Below are 21,103 nucleotides of genomic sequence, written 5' to 3' on the forward strand. Positions count from 1 at the left end.
TTATATTTGATGCTTGAAGCGAAACAACAATAATCTTAGCCTGTTGCTTTTGCAATCGTAAGTAGCTCAGAATACTTAAGGAGTTATCTCTCACTGCAGAACAGTACAAGAATTTCTGAAATCCATTGGGACAAAAATTATTGATTTTATATGATATTTTATCTCAGGACATTTGAATAAGAAGCTTAATTATGGATCTTGGTATTGTGGATTCTATTGAGAAATCACAAAAGATCTTTTGTGATAATGAAGAAGCCGTGTCCTTTTCAAATAACAAGAGCTCAACATCGTGGAGTTAAAATAATTTGTTATTAAAGAAAGGACTGAGAATCATCTGGTATGTATTGATACAATTAGAACGAACGAAATGACTCGAATCCCATTAATAAAGAGCTAGCACCGGGATTGTATTCCCAACATATAAAGAGGATGGGTCTTTTTTATTTCTTCTTATGTATGACAATACATTATGTGAACACATTTGTGTATATGAATTTGATTATCTATGACTTTGTGTATTATTGATTTTGCATAAAGGATCTCTCATATTGGTTAGAGAGAATAGCAGAATAACAATATTAAAAGACCAGCAGAATATGTAAGAGACCAACCTATTCATAAAGGTAATTTCAACATGCTTAAGCACTGAAGGTGAATTATAGTATAGTACATGAGAATATGACATTTTATAAAGGAGTGTTCATCTCCATAACTCATATGATTCATCATTATGGTAAAGGTAGCACGTGAACCCAATAAAGAACTAAATCGAGATAATGGTATAAACATCGATTTAATACACTTTTAGTGTCAATGGTTCAACTGAAAGAATGTTAAACATATGGATCGGGTCCAACTCATTGGGTGACCCGATTTAGCATTAAAAGTATAATGGGGTAGTGGGCATCATAGTGGAAGGTAGTTATTGCTATAAAGAAGGAGGTTATGTGAATGTGTTCACTGTACCGCCATTCCTTCTTTCACTATATAAAGGAGTGGCTAACTGCAATGAATGATGAAAAACCATTACCACACAGTAACAACCTTAGCCTAGCCCACATTCGGTTCAATGGTTTCAGGGTCCTGCTCACCGTTGACCTAAGGCTTGGGCTCATTGTGGGCGTCGACCGAATGAGAAGAACGTCGATTACCCACACACACACTCTATGACATCAACAAGTACACTTTCTATGTATGTTGATGTAGGAAACACCAACAATATAACAACGAATTCTAATATTTTTTAGAAAAGGGTATAAATGTCTTATAATTTTTTTTTGTTTGAAAGGCAAGTTGGGGTTAGGCGGACCCACCGGTTACTATTCAACTTATCACTGGGGTTTGAACCCTCAACATCCCACCACAAAGGGACGTGCACTGACAACTCCTACCAACCACTCCTAGCCCCTGTTGGTATATATGTTTTGTAATTTTCCACAATCATAAGTTAGCTGAAGTTTTTCTTCTTGGAACAAACATAAGTTAGCTAACAAATCTGAGTTGGAGCGGTGGTCTGTTATGAGTAGGGATGGCAGTGGAACGGGGTGAGGGTGGGGGACAAAGTTTTCATCTCCAATTCATTCTTAGTTTCATGTCCTTCATCCTTGGTTCAAACAGGGCATGACTTTATTTCTTTGGTTGTCGCCTTCCAAAAGATGAGAGAAACAAGAGCATGCGAACTCGTTAAGAAGGAGAGAGGAGAGATTCGACAAAAAGTTTTATGTTTGAGTTATATATATATATATATAATTTTATAATATATAACAGTATAATAATATTTTTCTTAATAAGGATCAGGATGAGGCGAGGGCAACAGTAAATCCATCTCCACATATGTTTTGATTTTAACTTCCATCCCCGATCCAAACTGGGCGGAACCCCGTTTCTCCCACCGTTCCACTGCCATCCCTAGTTACGACAAAGTAAACTCGAGTGTGTTTTCTAATTTTCCATAGGTTCAGGCGTAAGTTGTAAATTTATTCTTTTTTCTTTCTCCTCTTTCCTTCTTTTCGTTACCTTTCGATCTGTGACAAGAATACTCGTTCTCTTTTGGTATTTTTTCTGGTTGATTTTGTAGTTCAGGGCGAGATAAGAAGGAATCACAGAGAAAAAGGCGCAGAAGGAAACAGGGTACGCAGTCCACAGGTACCTCAGATCTCTCTCTCTCTCTCTCTAGGATGAAAATTTGAATTGGAGGCGAATTTATGCGTTGGCCGTAGAGGATTCGTCATAGGAGGGAGATGGAAGGGCTAAATGTGATCCTGATGAAATAGATTTGACGATCCTTTGCTAATAGTCGATTTATCGCTCTTCTTTGATAAGAAATTGCTGCAATTGCTGTGTTCATTCTATGATCCTGAGCTTTCTGATTTCCTCTCTCTCTACTGAATTTGTGTTTCTTTTGAGTTGATTCGCTTTTGCTTATATTGTTTCTGGAAGGAGCTCTTATCTATAATTTTTATAATGCCGAAAACGGATAGCGGGAAAAGGAAAAGAAAGCAAAATCTCGTAAAACCATCTCTCTCTCTCAAGTGGAAAAAATATGGGAAGTTTGCGGTGCAGTCTTTTCCATTGTTCCAAACTAGAAAATTCCTTTTCGTATGAAAAATTTCTCCTTCTCCCGAGATGGAGAAATTTATGACAAGTCTCTCTCTCTCTCTATTTCTTTCTCTATTGAAAGTGAAAAAAATGAGAAATTTTTGTTGAAAAGAAAACGTTGCAGTTTTTTCATTGTTCCAAACTAGAAAAATCTTTTCTTCTTATGAAAATTTTCTCCTTCTCTCGAGATGCAGAAATTTATGAAAACTCTCTCTCTTTCTCTCTCTCTTGCAATTCGGGTTTCACGGCACACAAACAAAATAAAATTTTCATACGAGAACTTCTCACATGTAAATTTTTCTTTGCATATGAGATTTTTTCTGCCTTCCAAACGTGGCCAGAGTTAATTTGCTTTTATTTATAATTTTTTTTGAAGGAGCTATTAAGTCTATATTTTTATTTATTTTTTCTTTCCATGGAAGCGTGAAATCTTCTCGCTGGTTGGAATTTTTCCTATGTCCGATCGGGCTGTCTTACCTCTGGAAAACGAAGATGTTGTGATATAATTCCCTGCGTTTGCCAAAGTTTTGCCTTCTGATCTATTAACAGCAAAAAGCAAACTGTCGAGCATTATGTTCTTCTTCTTCTTTTTCCTATGTATGAAATCTCCTTATTAGCTTCAAATTCAAGATCTTCTTCAGATCAGGCTCCTTGCATGTTTTGGTATCACGTAGGCTGTGGGTCTTGGAAAAGGTGGTCTAGAAGGATGAACATAACTGGTACAGATAGAGTAACAAATAAAGGCTGGAAAGTATTTCATGTATTGGCCTTTTGTCTTCAATTGGCAACTAAGAAACATGCAATTGCATTAATTGAGGTTGTAAATTTGTTAATCAGAGACATTAGCTCCCTCGCCGACCCCAATTGTTTTGGGATGAAGGCGTAGTTGTTGTTGTTGTAGAGACATTAGCTCCCTCTTTAGGCAGGAAATATGTTCAGAAGCATATTAGTGAGCAATTCTTGTCTCAAGGTGGAGCACAGACATTTTTTTACATCCAAAGAGTGAAATGACTGTTTTGGATTTAGAGGACGGGGGTTCTGGAGTCGTTTAAATTTGTTTTTTCCTTTTGTTTGGTCAATTTGGTATGGGATAAATAAAATCATGATAAAAGTTGGATCATTTTGTTTGAACTCCTTTAAGTGCACTTTGATTTTCTTGAATGCATGTTTTCTTAGCAAAGTTGGGTTTCTAATTTTAAAGATGTTTAGTTTGATTGGATGTAAGCTTGTACTGTTGTTTCTTGATTGGATGTTTGCTTTTATCATCTGTATAGATGTCTTGAGCTCTGTTTTTTCTTTGTAGTTGGTTAGAGAGCAAGAGAGAGGGAGGAGACACATCCAATATTCCATCTTCTGCTGTTGAGGTTCCCTTCCTCAATGGCTACTCAGCTCTTTGGACGCCTTCTTCGACACACTTCTCTTGATAAAATGTCCCTCCTTCGCAGCCGAGGCCTCTCCTCCACGGCTATACCCATCCGAGCAACCCTCTTTCCTGGTGATGGAATCGGCCCCGAGATTGCTGAATCCGTTAAACAGGTCAGTGCCCCAAAAGTCTCCTTTTCTCTTTCTTCTTGTGGTGTTCCTTTTTTCTCTTCCCACATCTGAATGTAACATGAATTTTATCACCTCGAGCTGGGGAATTATAGAATGGCTTGTATATATCTGGGTTTACCTGTACAGTTGTTTGATTCAATAGACTGAGGCTTTCTTGTTGAGGCCCTGGATTTGCTGAGCCATGTTTTAACATAGCAAATGTTGCTCAATTTCTACGATGTGCAAATATATTAGAACTGGAAAAGTATTGAAAATGATGGCAATCTTCATCTAGATGAACTTGAGATTCTAAACTTGCTTCTCTGTTTGGATCATTCAATGTCTTAAATTGGGTACATAAAAAGGAAAGAAAGGACTTCCAAGTCATATGTCTACAAAGACATTAATAAATTCTGGAAAGTGATATTTTGTTTGGTAACCTTCAATGCCATGTGGACTAAAAGCATATATAAATAGGGAGGTTGCAAGATTGAATTCAACCATGAGAAGAATCTCAAAAGCTTGTAAAAGAACGATTTGGTAAGAAATTGTTATTGGAAATGATTATGGAGTAAAAGGAATTATGTTCTACTCTTTAATTAAATATCTTATGCACAATGAGTATAGTAACAGCAAGCAACACATTGGGGCCAGCTTAAGCCTCTCACAGAGATCTGGAGCAATGAAATTGTTGCATATTTAGAAACATTGCTAGTTTGTCATGGTACGCTAAGGTCACCGACAAAGTATGATTACCATGCCAACACCCGGATATGGACTATGTGTGGGAGTTTGTCTTGTTGTGTATTTGTTTGCCTTATAAAAGGTGGTTGCTCGTCCATCCCCTGACTTTTTACTTTTCTGCAACATTAGAGTTGTCCCGGGCCGATCTTTCAGAATGGGGCATGTGCAGTGCGGTGCTCTACTGAGTGAAAAATGCATTGAGTGTAGGAACACGCGGCATGCGTTCGCTTGATCAGTGACATGCGGTGGTAACACGACATGCGATAAACATCAGTATCATCGTTAGTGCATTGTTGTATGGCAGCACAAACCTGAAGCATTGTTTGATTAAGCAGTGCCAGCGGATCAGAGGATGTTGCCTTTGGAGATTTGGTTAAGGACCTCTCGACTTGCATTGTCCCACGTATAGCGGTTGGACGCACGGGGGTGCATGTGGGTTAGGGCCAGTGTTGTGAAAAGCGTTGAGGCGTAGCGAGGCGCTCCACCAAAATCTGAGGCGAGGCGTAAGCCTCGAGGCGCAAAGAGTAAGCCTCAAATTTTTTTTTATTAAAACTTAAAAAAGACTATAAAAATTATCTAAAATTATAAATAAATAAGAAATGCTTTATTGATGAAGCAACAACCAACAAAAAATAAAAAAATTTCAAATAAATACGGAAAAAATATGAACTGCAACATAGAATATCAGTAAGCATCCTTGTGAACAAAAAACAAATGAATTATTCTTTTCTAAAAAGAATCAAAACTGCCTTGGAACTTAACACAGATCACTTTCTGTCAATGTGCTTAATACAAAAATTCAAAATTGTCATTAGGCTTAATACATCTATATCCTGTTATGGAACTTAACATAAATAAATTTCTGTCAATATCCTTAATACAAAAATTCATCAAAACCAAAAACATGCAAATAGGGATTTCTACGTAATTATTCTTTTTGTCAAACACACGTATCAGATTATTAAGCCTATAAAAAAAAATTAATGCTGGAAAGGCATATCAGATAGACTTGCAGATTATCATCAGAAGCAAAACACGCAGATGTAGGGATTTCAACTTATTATATATTTTTTTCCTCAATGTCAAATCCGCATATCAAAAATTTTCCCTAGGCTGGTAATGCATATCACGTATATTAGCAGATTTTCATTAACAAAAATATGTAGATACCACAATTTCAACATATTATATCTTTTTCACTATCAAACACGCGTATCAAAATTTTCCCCAGTGCTGGAAATGCATATCAGGTGTATTTGCAGATTTTCATTAAAAACAAAAACACGTAGATACCACGATTTCAACATACTATATCTTTTTCACTGTCAAGCACGCGTATCAAATTTTTCCCCAATGTTGGAAATGCATATCAGGTGTATTTGCAGATTTCCAGCAAACGCAAAAACACGCAGCTGCAGTGATCGTATCCATTAACATACAAAAAAATTAACCATCTAATGAAACATAAAACACAAACATTTTTTAATGTAACACCAGGTTTCTGTACATAAAAGAAAACGCAGGACCCCTAGCAGAAACACGACAGAATGTATTTGGCACAAAATCATCCTGACAAAAATAAATAAAATCACGCCTCATAGCAAAGTGTGTAGGTTTCTAATCTTGTGTTTTTCTTTTATTTTCAGATGCATATTGAGAATGCCGAGCACATTCAGAGGTGTATTGAAAACGCAGAACACCTTTGGATGTGTATTGAAAATGCAAAACATACTCGGAAGCATCTTGAAAACGCAGAGCACATTCAGAGGTGTATTGAAAACGCAGAACACATTAACCGAAAACAAAAAGAATAAATTAGAATAGTTGAATGCATTTTCTGTGCATGAACTACGGCAAAAAGAGAGACAAAATCTGTGCATCTGTGCATTTTTTTGTATCACGCGAGAGACGAGAGAAGATATAAGAAGAAGAGGAGGAGAACGAGAGAGCAAAAAAAAATCCATACCTGTTTCAGGGCTCCACCACGCGAGAGAGAATGTTGTGAACTTGTGAGAGCCGTGAGGGAGAGAAGGCCGTGAGAAAAAAACAGAGATAGGGGGTGAGAAAAAAAATCAAAACACATAAAAGGGGTCGGTAGGGCTTTGTTTAAGCCTTATTTTTTTGGCTGAATGAGGGTTTTGACCCTCATTTGACCAAATAAATCGAGGCATGTACGCCTCAGTCCGAGGTGCGCCTTGCCTCAAGGCCTATGAGGCGCACGCCTCAAGGGTATTACGTTTCAAGCCTGCGCCTCAAGGCACAAAGGCCCTCGCCTTGAGGCGAGCCGCGCTTTTTGGGCCTTGAGGCTTATTTTTAACAACACTGGTGAGGGCTAATTCCCCATGAATCACCTTAGGTGGTTCCAACCGAGTACGGTGACTCGGGGCTAGGCGAGTGAATGCCTAGGCATCGACGAATGAGTCTGGGTGGTGCTCTTTGCTATGATGTTCAATCATCAACTGGTCTTCGGACTGAGGGCCGCAAGGTCTTGTTCCTTCGGTGGCGAGGTTTTGTTGTGTCGTGCGTATGGAGTCACAATATGCTTCATGGTACGCAAGCCTAAGGCAAAGTTTGTGCCTCTTTCAAAAGTAATAGCTGGTATGGGACAACTATGCACTAAGCGACATGGACTACATAGAATACACATTTGAAAATGCGCTTGATCAGCTTCCGCTAGGCAGCTGCGCACGGGGTGGTGCGTAGGGCCAATAAAAATGATTCAACACATGGAAATATGTTGATACGCGACTTTTGGCCGTTAGGCTGGTTAGCTTGGGCAGCTTAGCGCGTCGCGGGTTTGCGATGCATTCTATGCCCGTGACAGAGCGATAGAAAGGCTTGCAGCGGTAAGGAAGGATCGTCGCGCCGCACTGACTTATTGAAAAAAGTAAGCCAGTGACAGGAGTGATATATATATATATATATATATATATATATATATATATATATATATATATATATATATATATATATATATATATTACCCGAAGAAACCATATTTAGGCTCGAAGACCTGATCGCACTGGGTCAACCTGCCATACCTACGGTTGTCGGCCCAGAAGCGTAAAACTTCGAGCTAGGATCCTCACCCCTAGGGCCTATGCTGGATGTTGGCTTGCGCAAGGGAGTGACGCTCGCAGGAATCAAACTTCGACCACCGGTTTGATGGCCTAGGTCCCACCCCACTACTCCAAACCTCCTCGGGGTTGGAGTGATCTTATATTTTCTTACAAAAATAAACAACTTAAAAAATGAGCCAGTGATAATGAAACAAACAATACTACCATCTTAAATTCAATAGAAGTCTAGAAGAGATGAAAACTATCGGTTGTAGCTCATACAAGCATGGGTAAATTGACTTATCCTAAGGTATAGGTTGCTTTTTAATTTGTCATTCAAGTTGTTTTTCATCTATGTCACATAGGTGCGAGTACAGAGGGTACGACACAACAATTCCAAAAGATGTGGGTACAGAGACATAACTATATATATAATAGTCTTACAGGATCATAAACACAAAGTGCATATGCACATACATAATTCTGATTAAGGGACAATACAACAGCAGAAAGGCACAACACACGCACTAAGTGCATTCAAGACATTAAAGAACTAAAGAGAAGAACACAAAACATAAAAAATATTCATCTTATTGAGCATGAATGTTTAAGAGAAGCATTAAGAAATGAAAGGGGATAAAATCCCCTTTTTATACACATGCAAGAGAGAGCGAGACCTCAGTAGAGCTGTTGGACTGTTCCACAACTCTATTGACTAGTCAACTGTATGTTTACTAGTAAAGAAAAACCCAACAACTCTATTTGGTATTTGACTAAATAGTCCCTATAAAAAAAAGGACAAAAAGAAAAGAATAAAGTTAAAGTACTAATGTACTCCTAATGGGCACAACCTATTACAAGGATTGAAATAACAAAAATACCCCTAATGGTATTTACTTACATCATTATAAATAATATATATATATATATATATATATATATGTACAATATGAACAAAAAATATATGTATTAATGAAAATACACACACATGTACAACTTAACACTACCCCTCAAACTTATGGTGTGATATACCGAAAGTTTGAAAATACAAAAAGAATCAATGGGAAGGATCAAAGTCTTTAAGTGTCTTCATTGGAAGCCTCCATCTTTGTGTCGCATCGGAGAATTTTGTAAATACAAGTCTTCGAATGTCTTTATTGGTGATCGTTCCCAAATGCCTTTATCGGCTATTTCCATCTCCATGATATGATGCATCAAAAATATTTTTTTCTCAATCCATCACATCTTTAAAAACCTACAGAGAGAACAAAACAAAGGTTCCAACTACACAAAGGAAAATATCCTAACCCAATAGTTATAAAGTTTTTAAAACAAGTTTTTATTAAGAAAGATAAGAGGTGCATACCTCAAGGATAATTTTTATGAAATCAAATCATAAACCCAAAATCAACATATTTTTTTAAGAAAAACAATATTTTTTGTCATAAGAGAATTTGATCACTAAAGGACATATAAATCATCAAGAAGAGATACAAATTTTTGCATAAATAATATCCTAAGGATTTTTAGATTTTTTTTAAATGAAATAACAAATTATCTCCGACAACATGCATATAAATCATCAAGAAGAGATAAATTTTTTTGCATAAATAATATCCTAAGGATTTTTAGATTTTTTTTAAATGAAATAACAAATTATCTCTGACAACATGCATATAAAATATAACAATTCAAAAGAGCCCTCAAGAAAAACGTAGATAATTAAATTTATGCATACAACAATGTGAACAAAATAATTAATATGAAATGCATATATATCCAACATGCAATTAAAGCATATTTAATGCACATAATAATGAAATAGAGTAATCTCACAAATCACAAACCATTAGGATTCATTCACACAACCTATAATGGGCTTAAGCACAAAGGACCAAACATCAATCTTAAAAAATATATGTATATATTATTTAATGAAATGCACATAAGATGCATAAAATTTTATCAATAAACATTTTTCTATACAAGTAGAAAAAGTTTAAAAATTTTATGGATAGATTTTAAAAATCCCACACAACAAAAAGAATGATATTTGCAAATCTCAATAATAGTTCGACCACCCCAAGCAATCCGACTTCCAAACCTCAAAAATCAAGTGTATCCGTTACTAGAACAATAATATAATCACAATGCCACTAATGGGCTAAAACACAAACAAAAAGTGTGAATAACCAACATCTCTTGTCTACATAAAATGACACTTAAACAAGTGTATCATCTACTGGAACAAGAGCATAATCATAATACCACTAATGGGCTAAAAAACACATAAAAAGTATGAATAACCAACATCTCTTATCTACATAAAATGATACTTAAACATGTCTATCAGCTATTAGAACAAGAGCATTATCACAATGCCACATATGGGCAAAACAAATACACAAAAAGTGTGAATAACCAATGGGTGAATATAACTCACCACGTTTGAAAAACATCTTTTGTCTAAATAAAATTACACTTAAATAAGAGGCATAATAGGAGACAACATATGATGTAAGAGAGCTTGTAATAAAAACACACTAATGTCATCAAGAAGGTAAGCAAAAGATTTACAAATAAGGCAAAATTATTAAATTTTACAACATTTCAAAACATCATGGTTTAAAAAAATAGATAACCATCACAAATAAACATAATTATAAGCATCCATAACACAAATGACCAAATATTCAAATGAGTGATGTTGTCATGGGCCTATTTCTTCAATAGGCCAGTGCAACACGACAGTCCTTCCTTACCGCCGCAAGCCTTCCGGTCACTCGCTTGCTGCTTGAGGAAGCTCAGATAACTCAGAGTACAAGAAAGCGAAAGAAGAGAGAGGGAGAGAAATTGCAATCACTTGAAAGTAATCACAACGAGGGTGGACAAAAGAAAGCTCAACGCATTTGCATTCATTCACAATTTTGCCTGCATGCTCATTAAGTTCAGATCTACGGGCTAACCCTTCAGGGTATTGATCAACCTGAACCAAAGTGCAAGGGCGGCCCAGAGAAAGTTACAAGTGACTCAACAGTTACATCAAGACTCAACCAAAGCAAAACATACTCTAGACACAACTATACAAAGTAGGTCATAGGGGAACAAGCTCCCCCCTTCAAATCATGTGCCGCCCTCGGCGCTATCTGTTTCATGGTAGGCCCTGATTTCATCTAGATAACGACTCTTCATTCAGAATGCTCGCTCCCACATCCGTTCCGCTATCTCCTCCCACTGCACAAAATACTTCTTCGCTTCGCCCAAGTAGTTGACCTTGTGGCGAAGTATTTTACTTAGACGTTTTTCGGCCTGTTGTGTTGTCGAAGCCCTCTGCTGGATAGGAGCGCATTGTGGCATGCTATATTCTGGATCCCCCTCGTCCGCATAGAACGGTTTCAGGTTTCACACGTGAAACACCAGGTGCACCTTGAAGTCCGGGGGCAGGTCCAACGTGTATGCCAAATGACCCACTTTCTTGATGATGGTGATTGGTCCCTCGTATATCCTGATCAGTTCATAGTGCCGCCCACAAAAGATGCCTGAACAATCTGAGTAAAGCTTCACCAACAACTGGTCCCCAACACAGAACTCAGTAGGCCGACGACGCTTGTCTGCCCACTTCTTTATTCTCTTAGCCGCCTTGTGTAGAAACGCCTTCGCTAGCTCAGTCTACTCGTGTCAATCTCGAACAAACAGATAGGCGAAGGATGACCTTCCCTTCTCCTGTGCAGATAGAGTATGCAGGGTCAACAATTGCTGCCCCGTAGCTATCTCAAACGGGTTGTAGCCTGAAGACTCATTTTTTTGAAGATTGCAGAAGAATTTGGCCACGTCTAGGAGCTTCACCCAGTCTTTCTAATTGGCACTAATAAAGTGTCGGAGGTACTGTTCCAACAGTCCATTGATGCGCTCCGTCTGCCCATCGGTTTGTGGGTAGAAACTTGTTGAAAATAGATTGGAGTCAAGTAGTCGAAACACTTTACGCCAGAATTTGCCCGTGAAGTGAGCATTGCGATCACTCATAATGCTTCTTAGTACACCCCAATGCTTCATAACATGCTTGACGAACAACTCTGCAATTTTCTCTATAGGGCACTCTTTGGAAGCTGGGATGAATGTAACATATTTAGAGAAACAATTCACCACCAACAGGATGGAGCTGAAGCCATCTACCTTTAGCAGACTAACAATGAAGTTCATGAAAATGCTCTCCCAAGGACGTTCTGGAATAGGTAGCTTAAGGATGCTGGCAGTCTTTTGGTTGGTCCCCTTGTCTTGTTGGTAGACGAGACACGTTCGCACATACCCCTCCACATCGTCTCTCATCTGCGGCTAATAGTAGCCGCGCTCAAGGATTACTAAGGTTCGCTCTTGACCTGGATGATCGACCCATAATGTATCATGGCACTCCTTAAGCAATTCGCGGTGAATGCTTCCCCATCGCAACATGAAGATGCGCTCCCCTTTAGTCATGAGGAGGTCATCCCGTAGCCAAAATCGTCGAGTCTTTCCCACTTGCGCCAGAGAGACAAAGTGTTGCACCGTTATGTCCTGCTGCATTCCTTCGTGGATGCGGTTCAACAATGCACCCTCCAAGTGAACTTCAGAAGCCTTCGCTTGCGCAGCTGTCAGTTCTGCCTTGCGACTCACAGCATCAACAACAACATTGGTTTTTCCCACCTTATACTCTAAAGCGAAGTTAAACTCAACTAGGAACATTTTCCATCGAGCTTGCATGGGCGTCAACTTCTTATGCGTTTGGAAATAGCTCGTGATGACATTGTCCATCTTGACGATGAATTGGATACCCAAAAGATAGTGCCGCCAGGTCCTGAGGCAGTGCACGATGACCGTCATCTCACGCTCGTGCACAATGTAGCGCCTCTCTGCATCCTTCAACTTCGGACTTTCGTAAGCAATCAAATGTCCTTCCTGCATGATAACTCCGTCGATGGCGAAATTTGAAGCATCTATGTAGACTTTAAAGGGTCTTGAGTGGTCCAAAAACCGCAACACTGGTTCTCTTACCAGGGCCTTCTTCGTAAGCTCCTGTTCAGAGCCATACCCGATTCTTCTTTAGCAAATCTGTGAGGGGCGCAACAATGAAGGAGTAGCCTTCGATGAACCGCCGATAGTAATTTGTCAAGCCAAAGAATGACCGCAACTCTAGTACTTTGGTTGACAGACTCTATTCCTGGATGACTCTTATTTTTTGTTCGTCTATACGCACCCCCCCCCCCAACGACGTGACCAAAGAAGCTGATCTCCTCCTGACCGAAGAGACACTTCTTTCTCTTGACAAAGAAGTCATTCTCCTTCAGCACCTGAAACACTGTTCGCAAGTACTCGACATGTTCCTCCATGCTGCTGCTGTAAATCACGATGTCATCAAGATAGACTATCACAAACTTGTCTAAGTAAGGGTAGAAGATCTTGTTCATCAATGTCGTGAATGTGGCCGAAGCATTAGTCAGCCCGAATGACATTACCAGTAATTCATAGGCACTATAACGAGTGACACAAGTTGTCTTTGATTCATCACTGTCAGCAATCCTTATTTGCTAGTAACCCGATCACAAATCTGTCTTAAAAAAGACACGGGCACTACCTAGCTGATCGAACAAGTCTGCTATCAGTGGCAACAAATACTTGTTTTTTACCGTGACCTTGTTTAATGCACGATAATCCATACATAACCTAAGACTTTTAAAAAGATTTTTCTTAAGTATTTTTAGGTGAAATGCAAGGAAGATATGCAATCAAAGTAAGACTCTTACAAGAATCTAGGACTTTTAAAGAGATTTACATTTGCACACTTGTTTTCACAGATTCTTCAATTCTTTTCATCTTTCTTTATTGCCTTAGCTGAAATTCAGTTGTTTCAGTTATTCATCATCAAAATCTTGTACTTGAATTGTCGCATACAACTTCTTTGTCTTAATACAAACAAACGTCTGTTAGATCCAAACTATAAGCCGACAATCTAAACTGACAAAACCGAGGTGCACACATCTCACCCCAATAAACAACTCTAATTCAACAAAAGCAACAATGCCAAAAACAGAAGATGCATTATATAAAAATCTTTTATGGACAAAACAAACGCCATAAAAAGGCAATAATATGTGATGGACAAAAAAAATGCCATAAGAAGACAATAATATGTGATGGACAAAAAAAATGCCATAAGAATGCAATAAGTACTCACAAAAATCAATTTTCAAATAAGTGAGTTCATATATAAGAACCAATTTGAAAAATCAAAATTTCAAATCAAATCCAATAACGATAGATGAAAACTTTGGAATGAATATAGTGCAATCATATGCACAACAAGACGTCAATTGATGCAATCATATGCATAGTCAATATAAGCAAGTTATATATAGAGCTCAATCTAGATTACAAGTCTACTATGATACAACAATGACATATAACATTAAAGAGGGTCAAAACATATATAGAGATTATCAAAGAATCATATAAAAAACTAAGTGCATACACAAGTACAACTAATCATGGATACTTACAAAGAGATCAAAAACTCATGTATATGCAATAATTTTAATAACTTAAAACCACATATCTTATACAAAAGTTATGAAGAATCACATAAGACATGCATAATAACACATTTAAGCATATATGCAAGTAATAGATTAAGACACTAAGGGTATATACCGAAGATGCCATAATATAAAAAATAATATTTTATAAATAACAAATATGTAATGAATCATGAGTCTTTAATCAATAACACACATGTCCACTAAAGATCTAAGTAAACAAACATGTCCATCAATAGTAAAAAAGTACTAAAGTGAACCATGAGGGAAACACTTATAACACCTACAAAGGGCAAACACAAAGAAGTTTTTCATTATTTTCAACTTAATATTTTATTAAAAAACTAAGTATGCAATAAAAACATAATATTTAAATCTCATGCAAAACATGTAAGATAATTTTTATTAAAGAGTTACACGATTAAGAAAATAACACAATCATAAGGATCACAAATGGACTAACAAGAGAAACACCTAATAATATAACTATTGTCTCACAAAAGGACCACAAAAGACATTTATTAAAGTAAATGACTCTCATGATAAATCATGCTCAATTCCTTATGCACAAATAGACAATCTCATTCATCATGTAAGGCAATCACAAGTGCACAAGGATCAAATATCAATATAAAAATTATTTATTCATAAATTAGATAAAATTTTTAATACTTCATGAGCTACTTTAAGTTCCCAATAAGAGAGAAAAATTAAACACAAGTCAAGCAAAATTTCATAAGATCATACTTGTAAAAGACACAACACAATTTCAAATTGTTTTAAAATATATGATAATTTAAAAAAAAATGAAACAAAGTTCAATAATAAATATGAACATGATTTGACATTTATAACCATGAATTATTCAAATAAAGCATATAAATGCCAACAATACATGCTCAAGAATACTAGATCATATACGTACAATATCAAATAAAGCAAGTTTTGAAAAACTAGGATTCAAACTAGATCTCATAAAATCATACACATAATTTCACAAGATCAAACAAATATTATAAACTTTATAAAATATTTGATAAAAATAAATCCAACGCTAATTTTTTTTAAACATTTAAAGATTTTAGTTTTTTTTTTTATAAAAATAACAAATAATTTTTCAAACGTAAGAAAAATGAGTGTTTTCTAATGCATACTCATGAGATAGGTAACACAAGTAATACTTAAAGATATAAGATACATACCAAGTCAAGATTTCTCTTGAATCCAAGTCACACAACCATCACGAAGTATGAACTCGAACCAACGGATCCCAAGATCCAAAAGAGGCAAAATACCAAGAAAGATTGCTTGGTTCTGATACCATGTAATGAAATATGCAAAAATACAAAATGAGGGCCTCTAAGGGCTTACAAAATCATAAACACAAAGTGCACATGCACATACATAAGTCCAACTAAGGGACAATACAAGAGCACAAAGGTACAACACATGCACTAAGTGCATTCAAGACATTAAATAACTAAATAAAAGAATAAAAAACATAAAAAACATTCATCTTATTGAGCATGAATACTTAAGAGAAGCATTAAGAAATGAAAGAGGATAAAAGCTCCTATTTATACACATACAAGAGGGAGGGAGGCCTCAATAGAGCTGTTGGTTGTTCCAACAGTTCTATTGACTAGTCAACTCTATGTTTACTAGTAAAAAAAAACCCTGTCTATTTGGTATTTGACCAAATAGTCCCTATAAAAATAGAAAAGGACAAAACAAAGAATAAAGTAAAAGTATTAATGTGTCCCTAGTGGGCACATCCTATTATAAGGATTGAAATGACCCAAATACCCCTAATGGGTATTTACCTATTACATCATTATATATATACAACTTAACATGGCCCATAGTGGCTGATCATCAGGTACCATAACACTTGCAACTTCCTTTCCTTTATCAACCATGCTATCACACAATCAAACAATTCAAACCAAAAAGACCACATAAGAATAAATCAACAAACCATGCATGACAAAATCAAGAACTAACAATCAAAAGAAATTGAATATAAACTTTTATAAACTGAATATAAAGTAAAAATATATATCTAAATTTTCAACCGAAATATAAAAAAGTACACATTTATATCTAAATTGTAAAATGAATGAAAACTGAATATAAAGTATACACTTGAATTTTTAAACTGAATACAAAGTAAAAATATATATCTAAATTTTCAACTGAAATATAAAAGTACACATTTATATCTAAAATGTAAAATGAATGCAAACTGAATATAAAGTATACACTTGAATTTTTAAACTGAATATAAAGTAAAAATATATATCTAAATTTTCAACTGAAATATAAAAGGTACACATTTATATCTAAAATGTAAAATGAATACAAATTGAATATAAGGTATACACTTAAATTTTAAACTGAATATAATCTTTTTTATTGACCACCTTGGGTTGAGGTAAAAAAAAAACATTGAAATCATGTCCTTATGCAAAAACAGACAAAATACAAAATAAACAAACCCTCATTCTAAGCCTAGAAAAAAAAACCCAAACCCTCATTCTCACCCTAGAACAAAAACCCCAAACTCTCATTCTAACCTTAGAAAAAAACACACCCAAAAAACAATGAATTTCCCCCAAAGATATGTAAATCCAATGATTTTCGGGAAAAAACTAACCACCAAAATGAAAAATCATGGGGTTTTCCCCTTTTTTCATGAAAATACCATAAAACGAAAAAAAAGGAAAAAGATGTTGGAATCCTACCTCTTTACCGCGCATTGAAGGTTGCCAGAGTATCATTGGAGGTGCGCTCGCAGTCGCAGCCGATCGTGGAGGGAGGGAAGATGAGAGGGGGTAAACAAGAGGGAAAACGAGAGGGGGGACAGGGTTACCGTGAAGGGAGGGAAAACAAGAGAGGGGGTAAACGAGAGGGGGGGGGGTAATGAAATAGATTGAATACAATACACATGCAAGAACACACTTTCAATCAAGTAGAATACTTGATTGAATCATCAAACCACCCACACAAGGGTCTAACAAAGTTGATATTGCATAGAGTCACTCTCTAAAGAGATAAAGATACAAGGTCTAGAGAGACCTATTTATAATATATGAGGATACATATGGGGCAGCCTCATATGGCTGTTGGGGCTGCACCCAACAGTCATATTTATGACTGTTGGGGCAGCTCCAACAACTATATGAAGCTGTCCCAATCTCAAAAGACGAAAAATGGAAAAGTAAAAAAAATTAAAATACAAAAAGCAAAGTATCAGCCCCTAATGGGCCGACGCCTATCTAGTGAAAGGAACGAAATACCCTTAATGGGTATTTTGGTTTACATAGGTTTATATATTCATATATAAATATATATGAATGCATACATCTTAACACCCCCCATCAAACTCATGGTGGGACAACCAAGAGTTTGCCAAGTAGAAAATGAAACCGAGGTGACGGAAGCACTTTAGTAAAGAAGTCCGCTAGTTGGTATTCTGAGGGAACGTAAGGCAATGTCATGGTCTTCTTAAAAAATTCTTTACGAACATAATGGCAATCCATTTCAATATGCTTTGTTTACTCATGAAATGTATGATTGCTTGCAATATAGACCACACTCTTGTTGTCACAACATAGTCGGGAGGGTTCTGCAATGTAAATTCTCAGGTCTGCTAGAAGTTGTCGCACCCATACTAATTTAGATGTGGTCGTTGCCATGACACGATAATCAGTTTCAATGGAGGATGGGGACACTTTCTGTTGCTTCTTACATCGCCATGAAATTAAAGAATCACCTACAAACACACATAAACCAGTGGTTGAGCATCTATCATTTACATTCCCTTCCCAGTGAGTCGTCTATATCACTCCTCTCAACCGAAGCAACTCTTTTGTCTTCTTTATGGTCATCCTTCTTTCTTTTGAGACAAAAATGTGTTCTAACCTATGTCACACGGACTCGGCTCCAAGGTCGACGCACCCGCGTCGACACGCACTAGGTCAACCCGACCCTGGGTGCGGTCAACGCACCCAGGGTCATTTTGGTCCATTTTTTGTCTTTTTTTTTTTAATTTTTTTTAGGCTATAGAATTAAAAAAAAATAATTCTTGGGGGGGCGCTGCCCCCCTATAAACCCTCCGCCAGGGACGCCCCCCCTGGACCTCTGCCCGCTGACCGCACAGCGAGACCCGCGCCGGGGGGAACCCCCCCCTCTTGTAAGGAAAAAAACCCTGAATCAGGCTTCACAACTCATCACCTGTCCCCTAATGGGCACAACTTTGACTGAGTCTTTATATATATATATATATATATATATATATTTGAAATTGCGCCGCACCCGCACCCATGTGATATAGGTTCTAACAATGATAACAAATTATCTTTCCACTCTTTTTGTATTCATGATCACCCCTCTTGTCATTCCGTTCATAGTTGTTGGGGGCCTTTCCATTCTCATTTTTTACAAAATGAGGAGGCTTGTAGCTTCTAGTATAATTATCGGGCTTTGTCATGGCATGCACTGATTTTTCATCCTTTGAAACGTAAAGCCTCTTTAATCTATTTTTCTCCATAGTCAATTCTTCAAGAGTTTCTATTATGGATGGAATACCTTCTCTATGAAGGCGAGCCGACTTGGTTTCTTCAAATTCAAGTCTAAGCCCATTAATAAATTGGTAGAAATGCTCCATTTTAATTTGATTTTCACGGAGCTCTATATCTTGTGGACAATGCTATTTTGGCTCAAGAACCAATTCATCCCAAAGAAGAGAGAGAGAGCATTATAGTATTCTTTAATGCTCATCTCTCCTTGTGTCATGGTTCTCACATTGTTTTGAACATTGCATATGTGTGCAATATCTTTAAGACTATACATGTCTTTAAGATATTTTTACGCATCATTAGCGAAATCAAATTTTGCCAAGCTAGAACATTTGTGGATGTCCACACTATTGATGAGCCATCCAATTATTTTGGAGTGGCCCATTCTCCACTCTTTCCATTTTTTCTCATAGTCGTAAACAACTTTACCCATTTCCTCTCCTTGAAGAACAACCTCCTTTCCATCCTCAATTTTTGTAAGAATGAGCTTAGGCTGTTTTTCGGTACCATCCACCAAACCCCATAGTCCTTTTTCTTATATTTTGTGTTTTACTATGGATGCCCACATCACATAGTTGGTATCGTTTAGGCGTACGAGAATGGAGACTACTACTTCCCTCTTATTTTCCATTTCTTTACAACATGAAGAGAAAAAGGTAGAGAGAGGAAGAGGGTGATAGAAATCGTGGTTCTCTGTTTCATACACAAGAGCAGCCGAATGGGAGAGAGAGAGAAGAGAAAGCTACAAGATTTTCCCAAAAATGAATCACCCGACTGTGGTATTGGGCTTCACTATAAATACATGCTGTTACAATTACTAGGGTACGAAAATACCCATCATACAAGAAATGTAAATTACAAAATGCCATTAGTGACTTTAATGAACATGTGCTAATTAGAGTGCTAGTTGGATGAACTCAGATTGGGTTTGGATCTCCAAACCCAGTCGTGTGTACACACTCCTTTTCATCCTCCCTCAAGTTGTACATGGTTTTGAACCATGAACAACTTGCCTTTCAACATCCAGAATCGGTCCTTGATAAGTCCTTTGGTAAACAAGTCAGCAACTTGATCAGTAGTCCGAACAAATTCTGGTTCAATTTCCTTCTCTTCGACTTTCTGTCTTACAAAATGTTGATCAATTTCAATATGCTTGGCACGACTATGGTAGATAGGATTGAATGACATGTTGATGGCACTTTGATTGTCACATAGGAGAATACATTTAGATATTGATTCTCCTACTTCTGTCAATAAATGTCTAATCCATGTTACTTCAGCTGTAGCAACTGCCATTGATCTGTATTCAGCTTCTGTGCTTGATCTGGCAATAGCCCTTTGTTTTCTACTGCTCCAAGATACAAGATTTAGGCCAACGAAAATACAGTATCCTGACACTGACCTACGCTCATCTGGATCTCCTGCCCAGTCTGCATCTGTGTAAACAAGAAGTTCATGCATATTATGTTCATTCATACTCTTTCTGTACAAAAGACCATCTCCAATAGTTCCCTTCAAATATCGAAGAATGCGTTTAACAACTTCCATATGTCCAATACGCGGTTCATGCATAAACTGAGACACCTGATTGACTGAATAGACAATATCAGGGCGAGTAAAAGTGAGATATTGAAGCATCCCCACTATCCTGCGATATCCTGTAGGATCCTCATACAAATCGCCATCTTTAGAACTGAGTTTCTGATGAAGTACACTGGGTGTGCTTAGAGGCTTGCAATCTTTCATACCTGCTTTGCTGAGAACATCAATGGTATACTTATGTTGGGTAAGTGTCATGCCTTCAATAGTTCTGTCAACTTCTACTCCAAGAAAATATCGCAGTTTACCAAGGTCTTTCATCTTGAACCTGTGGTTCAGGAGTTCTTTGACCTGCTCAATGTGTTCAACAGAGCTACCTGTAATGATTATGTCATCTACATATATCAATAATAAGGTAATTGTGTCGTTACATTTGAATATGAAAAGTGAATGATCAAGAAGCGAACGACTAAAACCATATTTC

The 21,103-nt window shown here is 37.0% G+C and overlaps 1 protein-coding gene across 2 annotated transcripts in view; it reads left to right on the top strand.

Annotated features, from left to right (window-relative positions):
- The first annotated feature begins 1,542 nt into the window (after positions 1-1,542).
- LOC149817080 (isocitrate dehydrogenase [NAD] catalytic subunit 5, mitochondrial-like) overlaps positions 1,543-21,103 on the top strand; it is a 28,376-nt gene continuing 8,815 nt past the window's right edge. The window contains exons 1-3 of one of the 2 annotated variants that reach the window (XM_089987390.1): positions 1,543-1,963; positions 2,078-2,145; positions 3,902-4,134. In XM_089987390.1, the coding sequence (XP_089843516.1) occupies positions 3,976-4,134 (159 nt within the window). In that variant the 5' untranslated portion in view covers positions 1,543-1,963; positions 2,078-2,145; positions 3,902-3,975. Of the gene's footprint in view, positions 1,964-2,005; positions 2,146-3,901; positions 4,135-21,103 lie in introns of those variants that run through there. The other variant, XM_089987391.1, reaches the window with a different exon arrangement.

Source organism: Nuphar pumila, chromosome 14, assembly GCF_984573655.1.
Source record: "Nuphar pumila chromosome 14, dmNupPumi1.hap1.1, whole genome shotgun sequence".
Taxonomy (NCBI): Eukaryota; Viridiplantae; Streptophyta; class Magnoliopsida; order Nymphaeales; family Nymphaeaceae; genus Nuphar; species Nuphar pumila.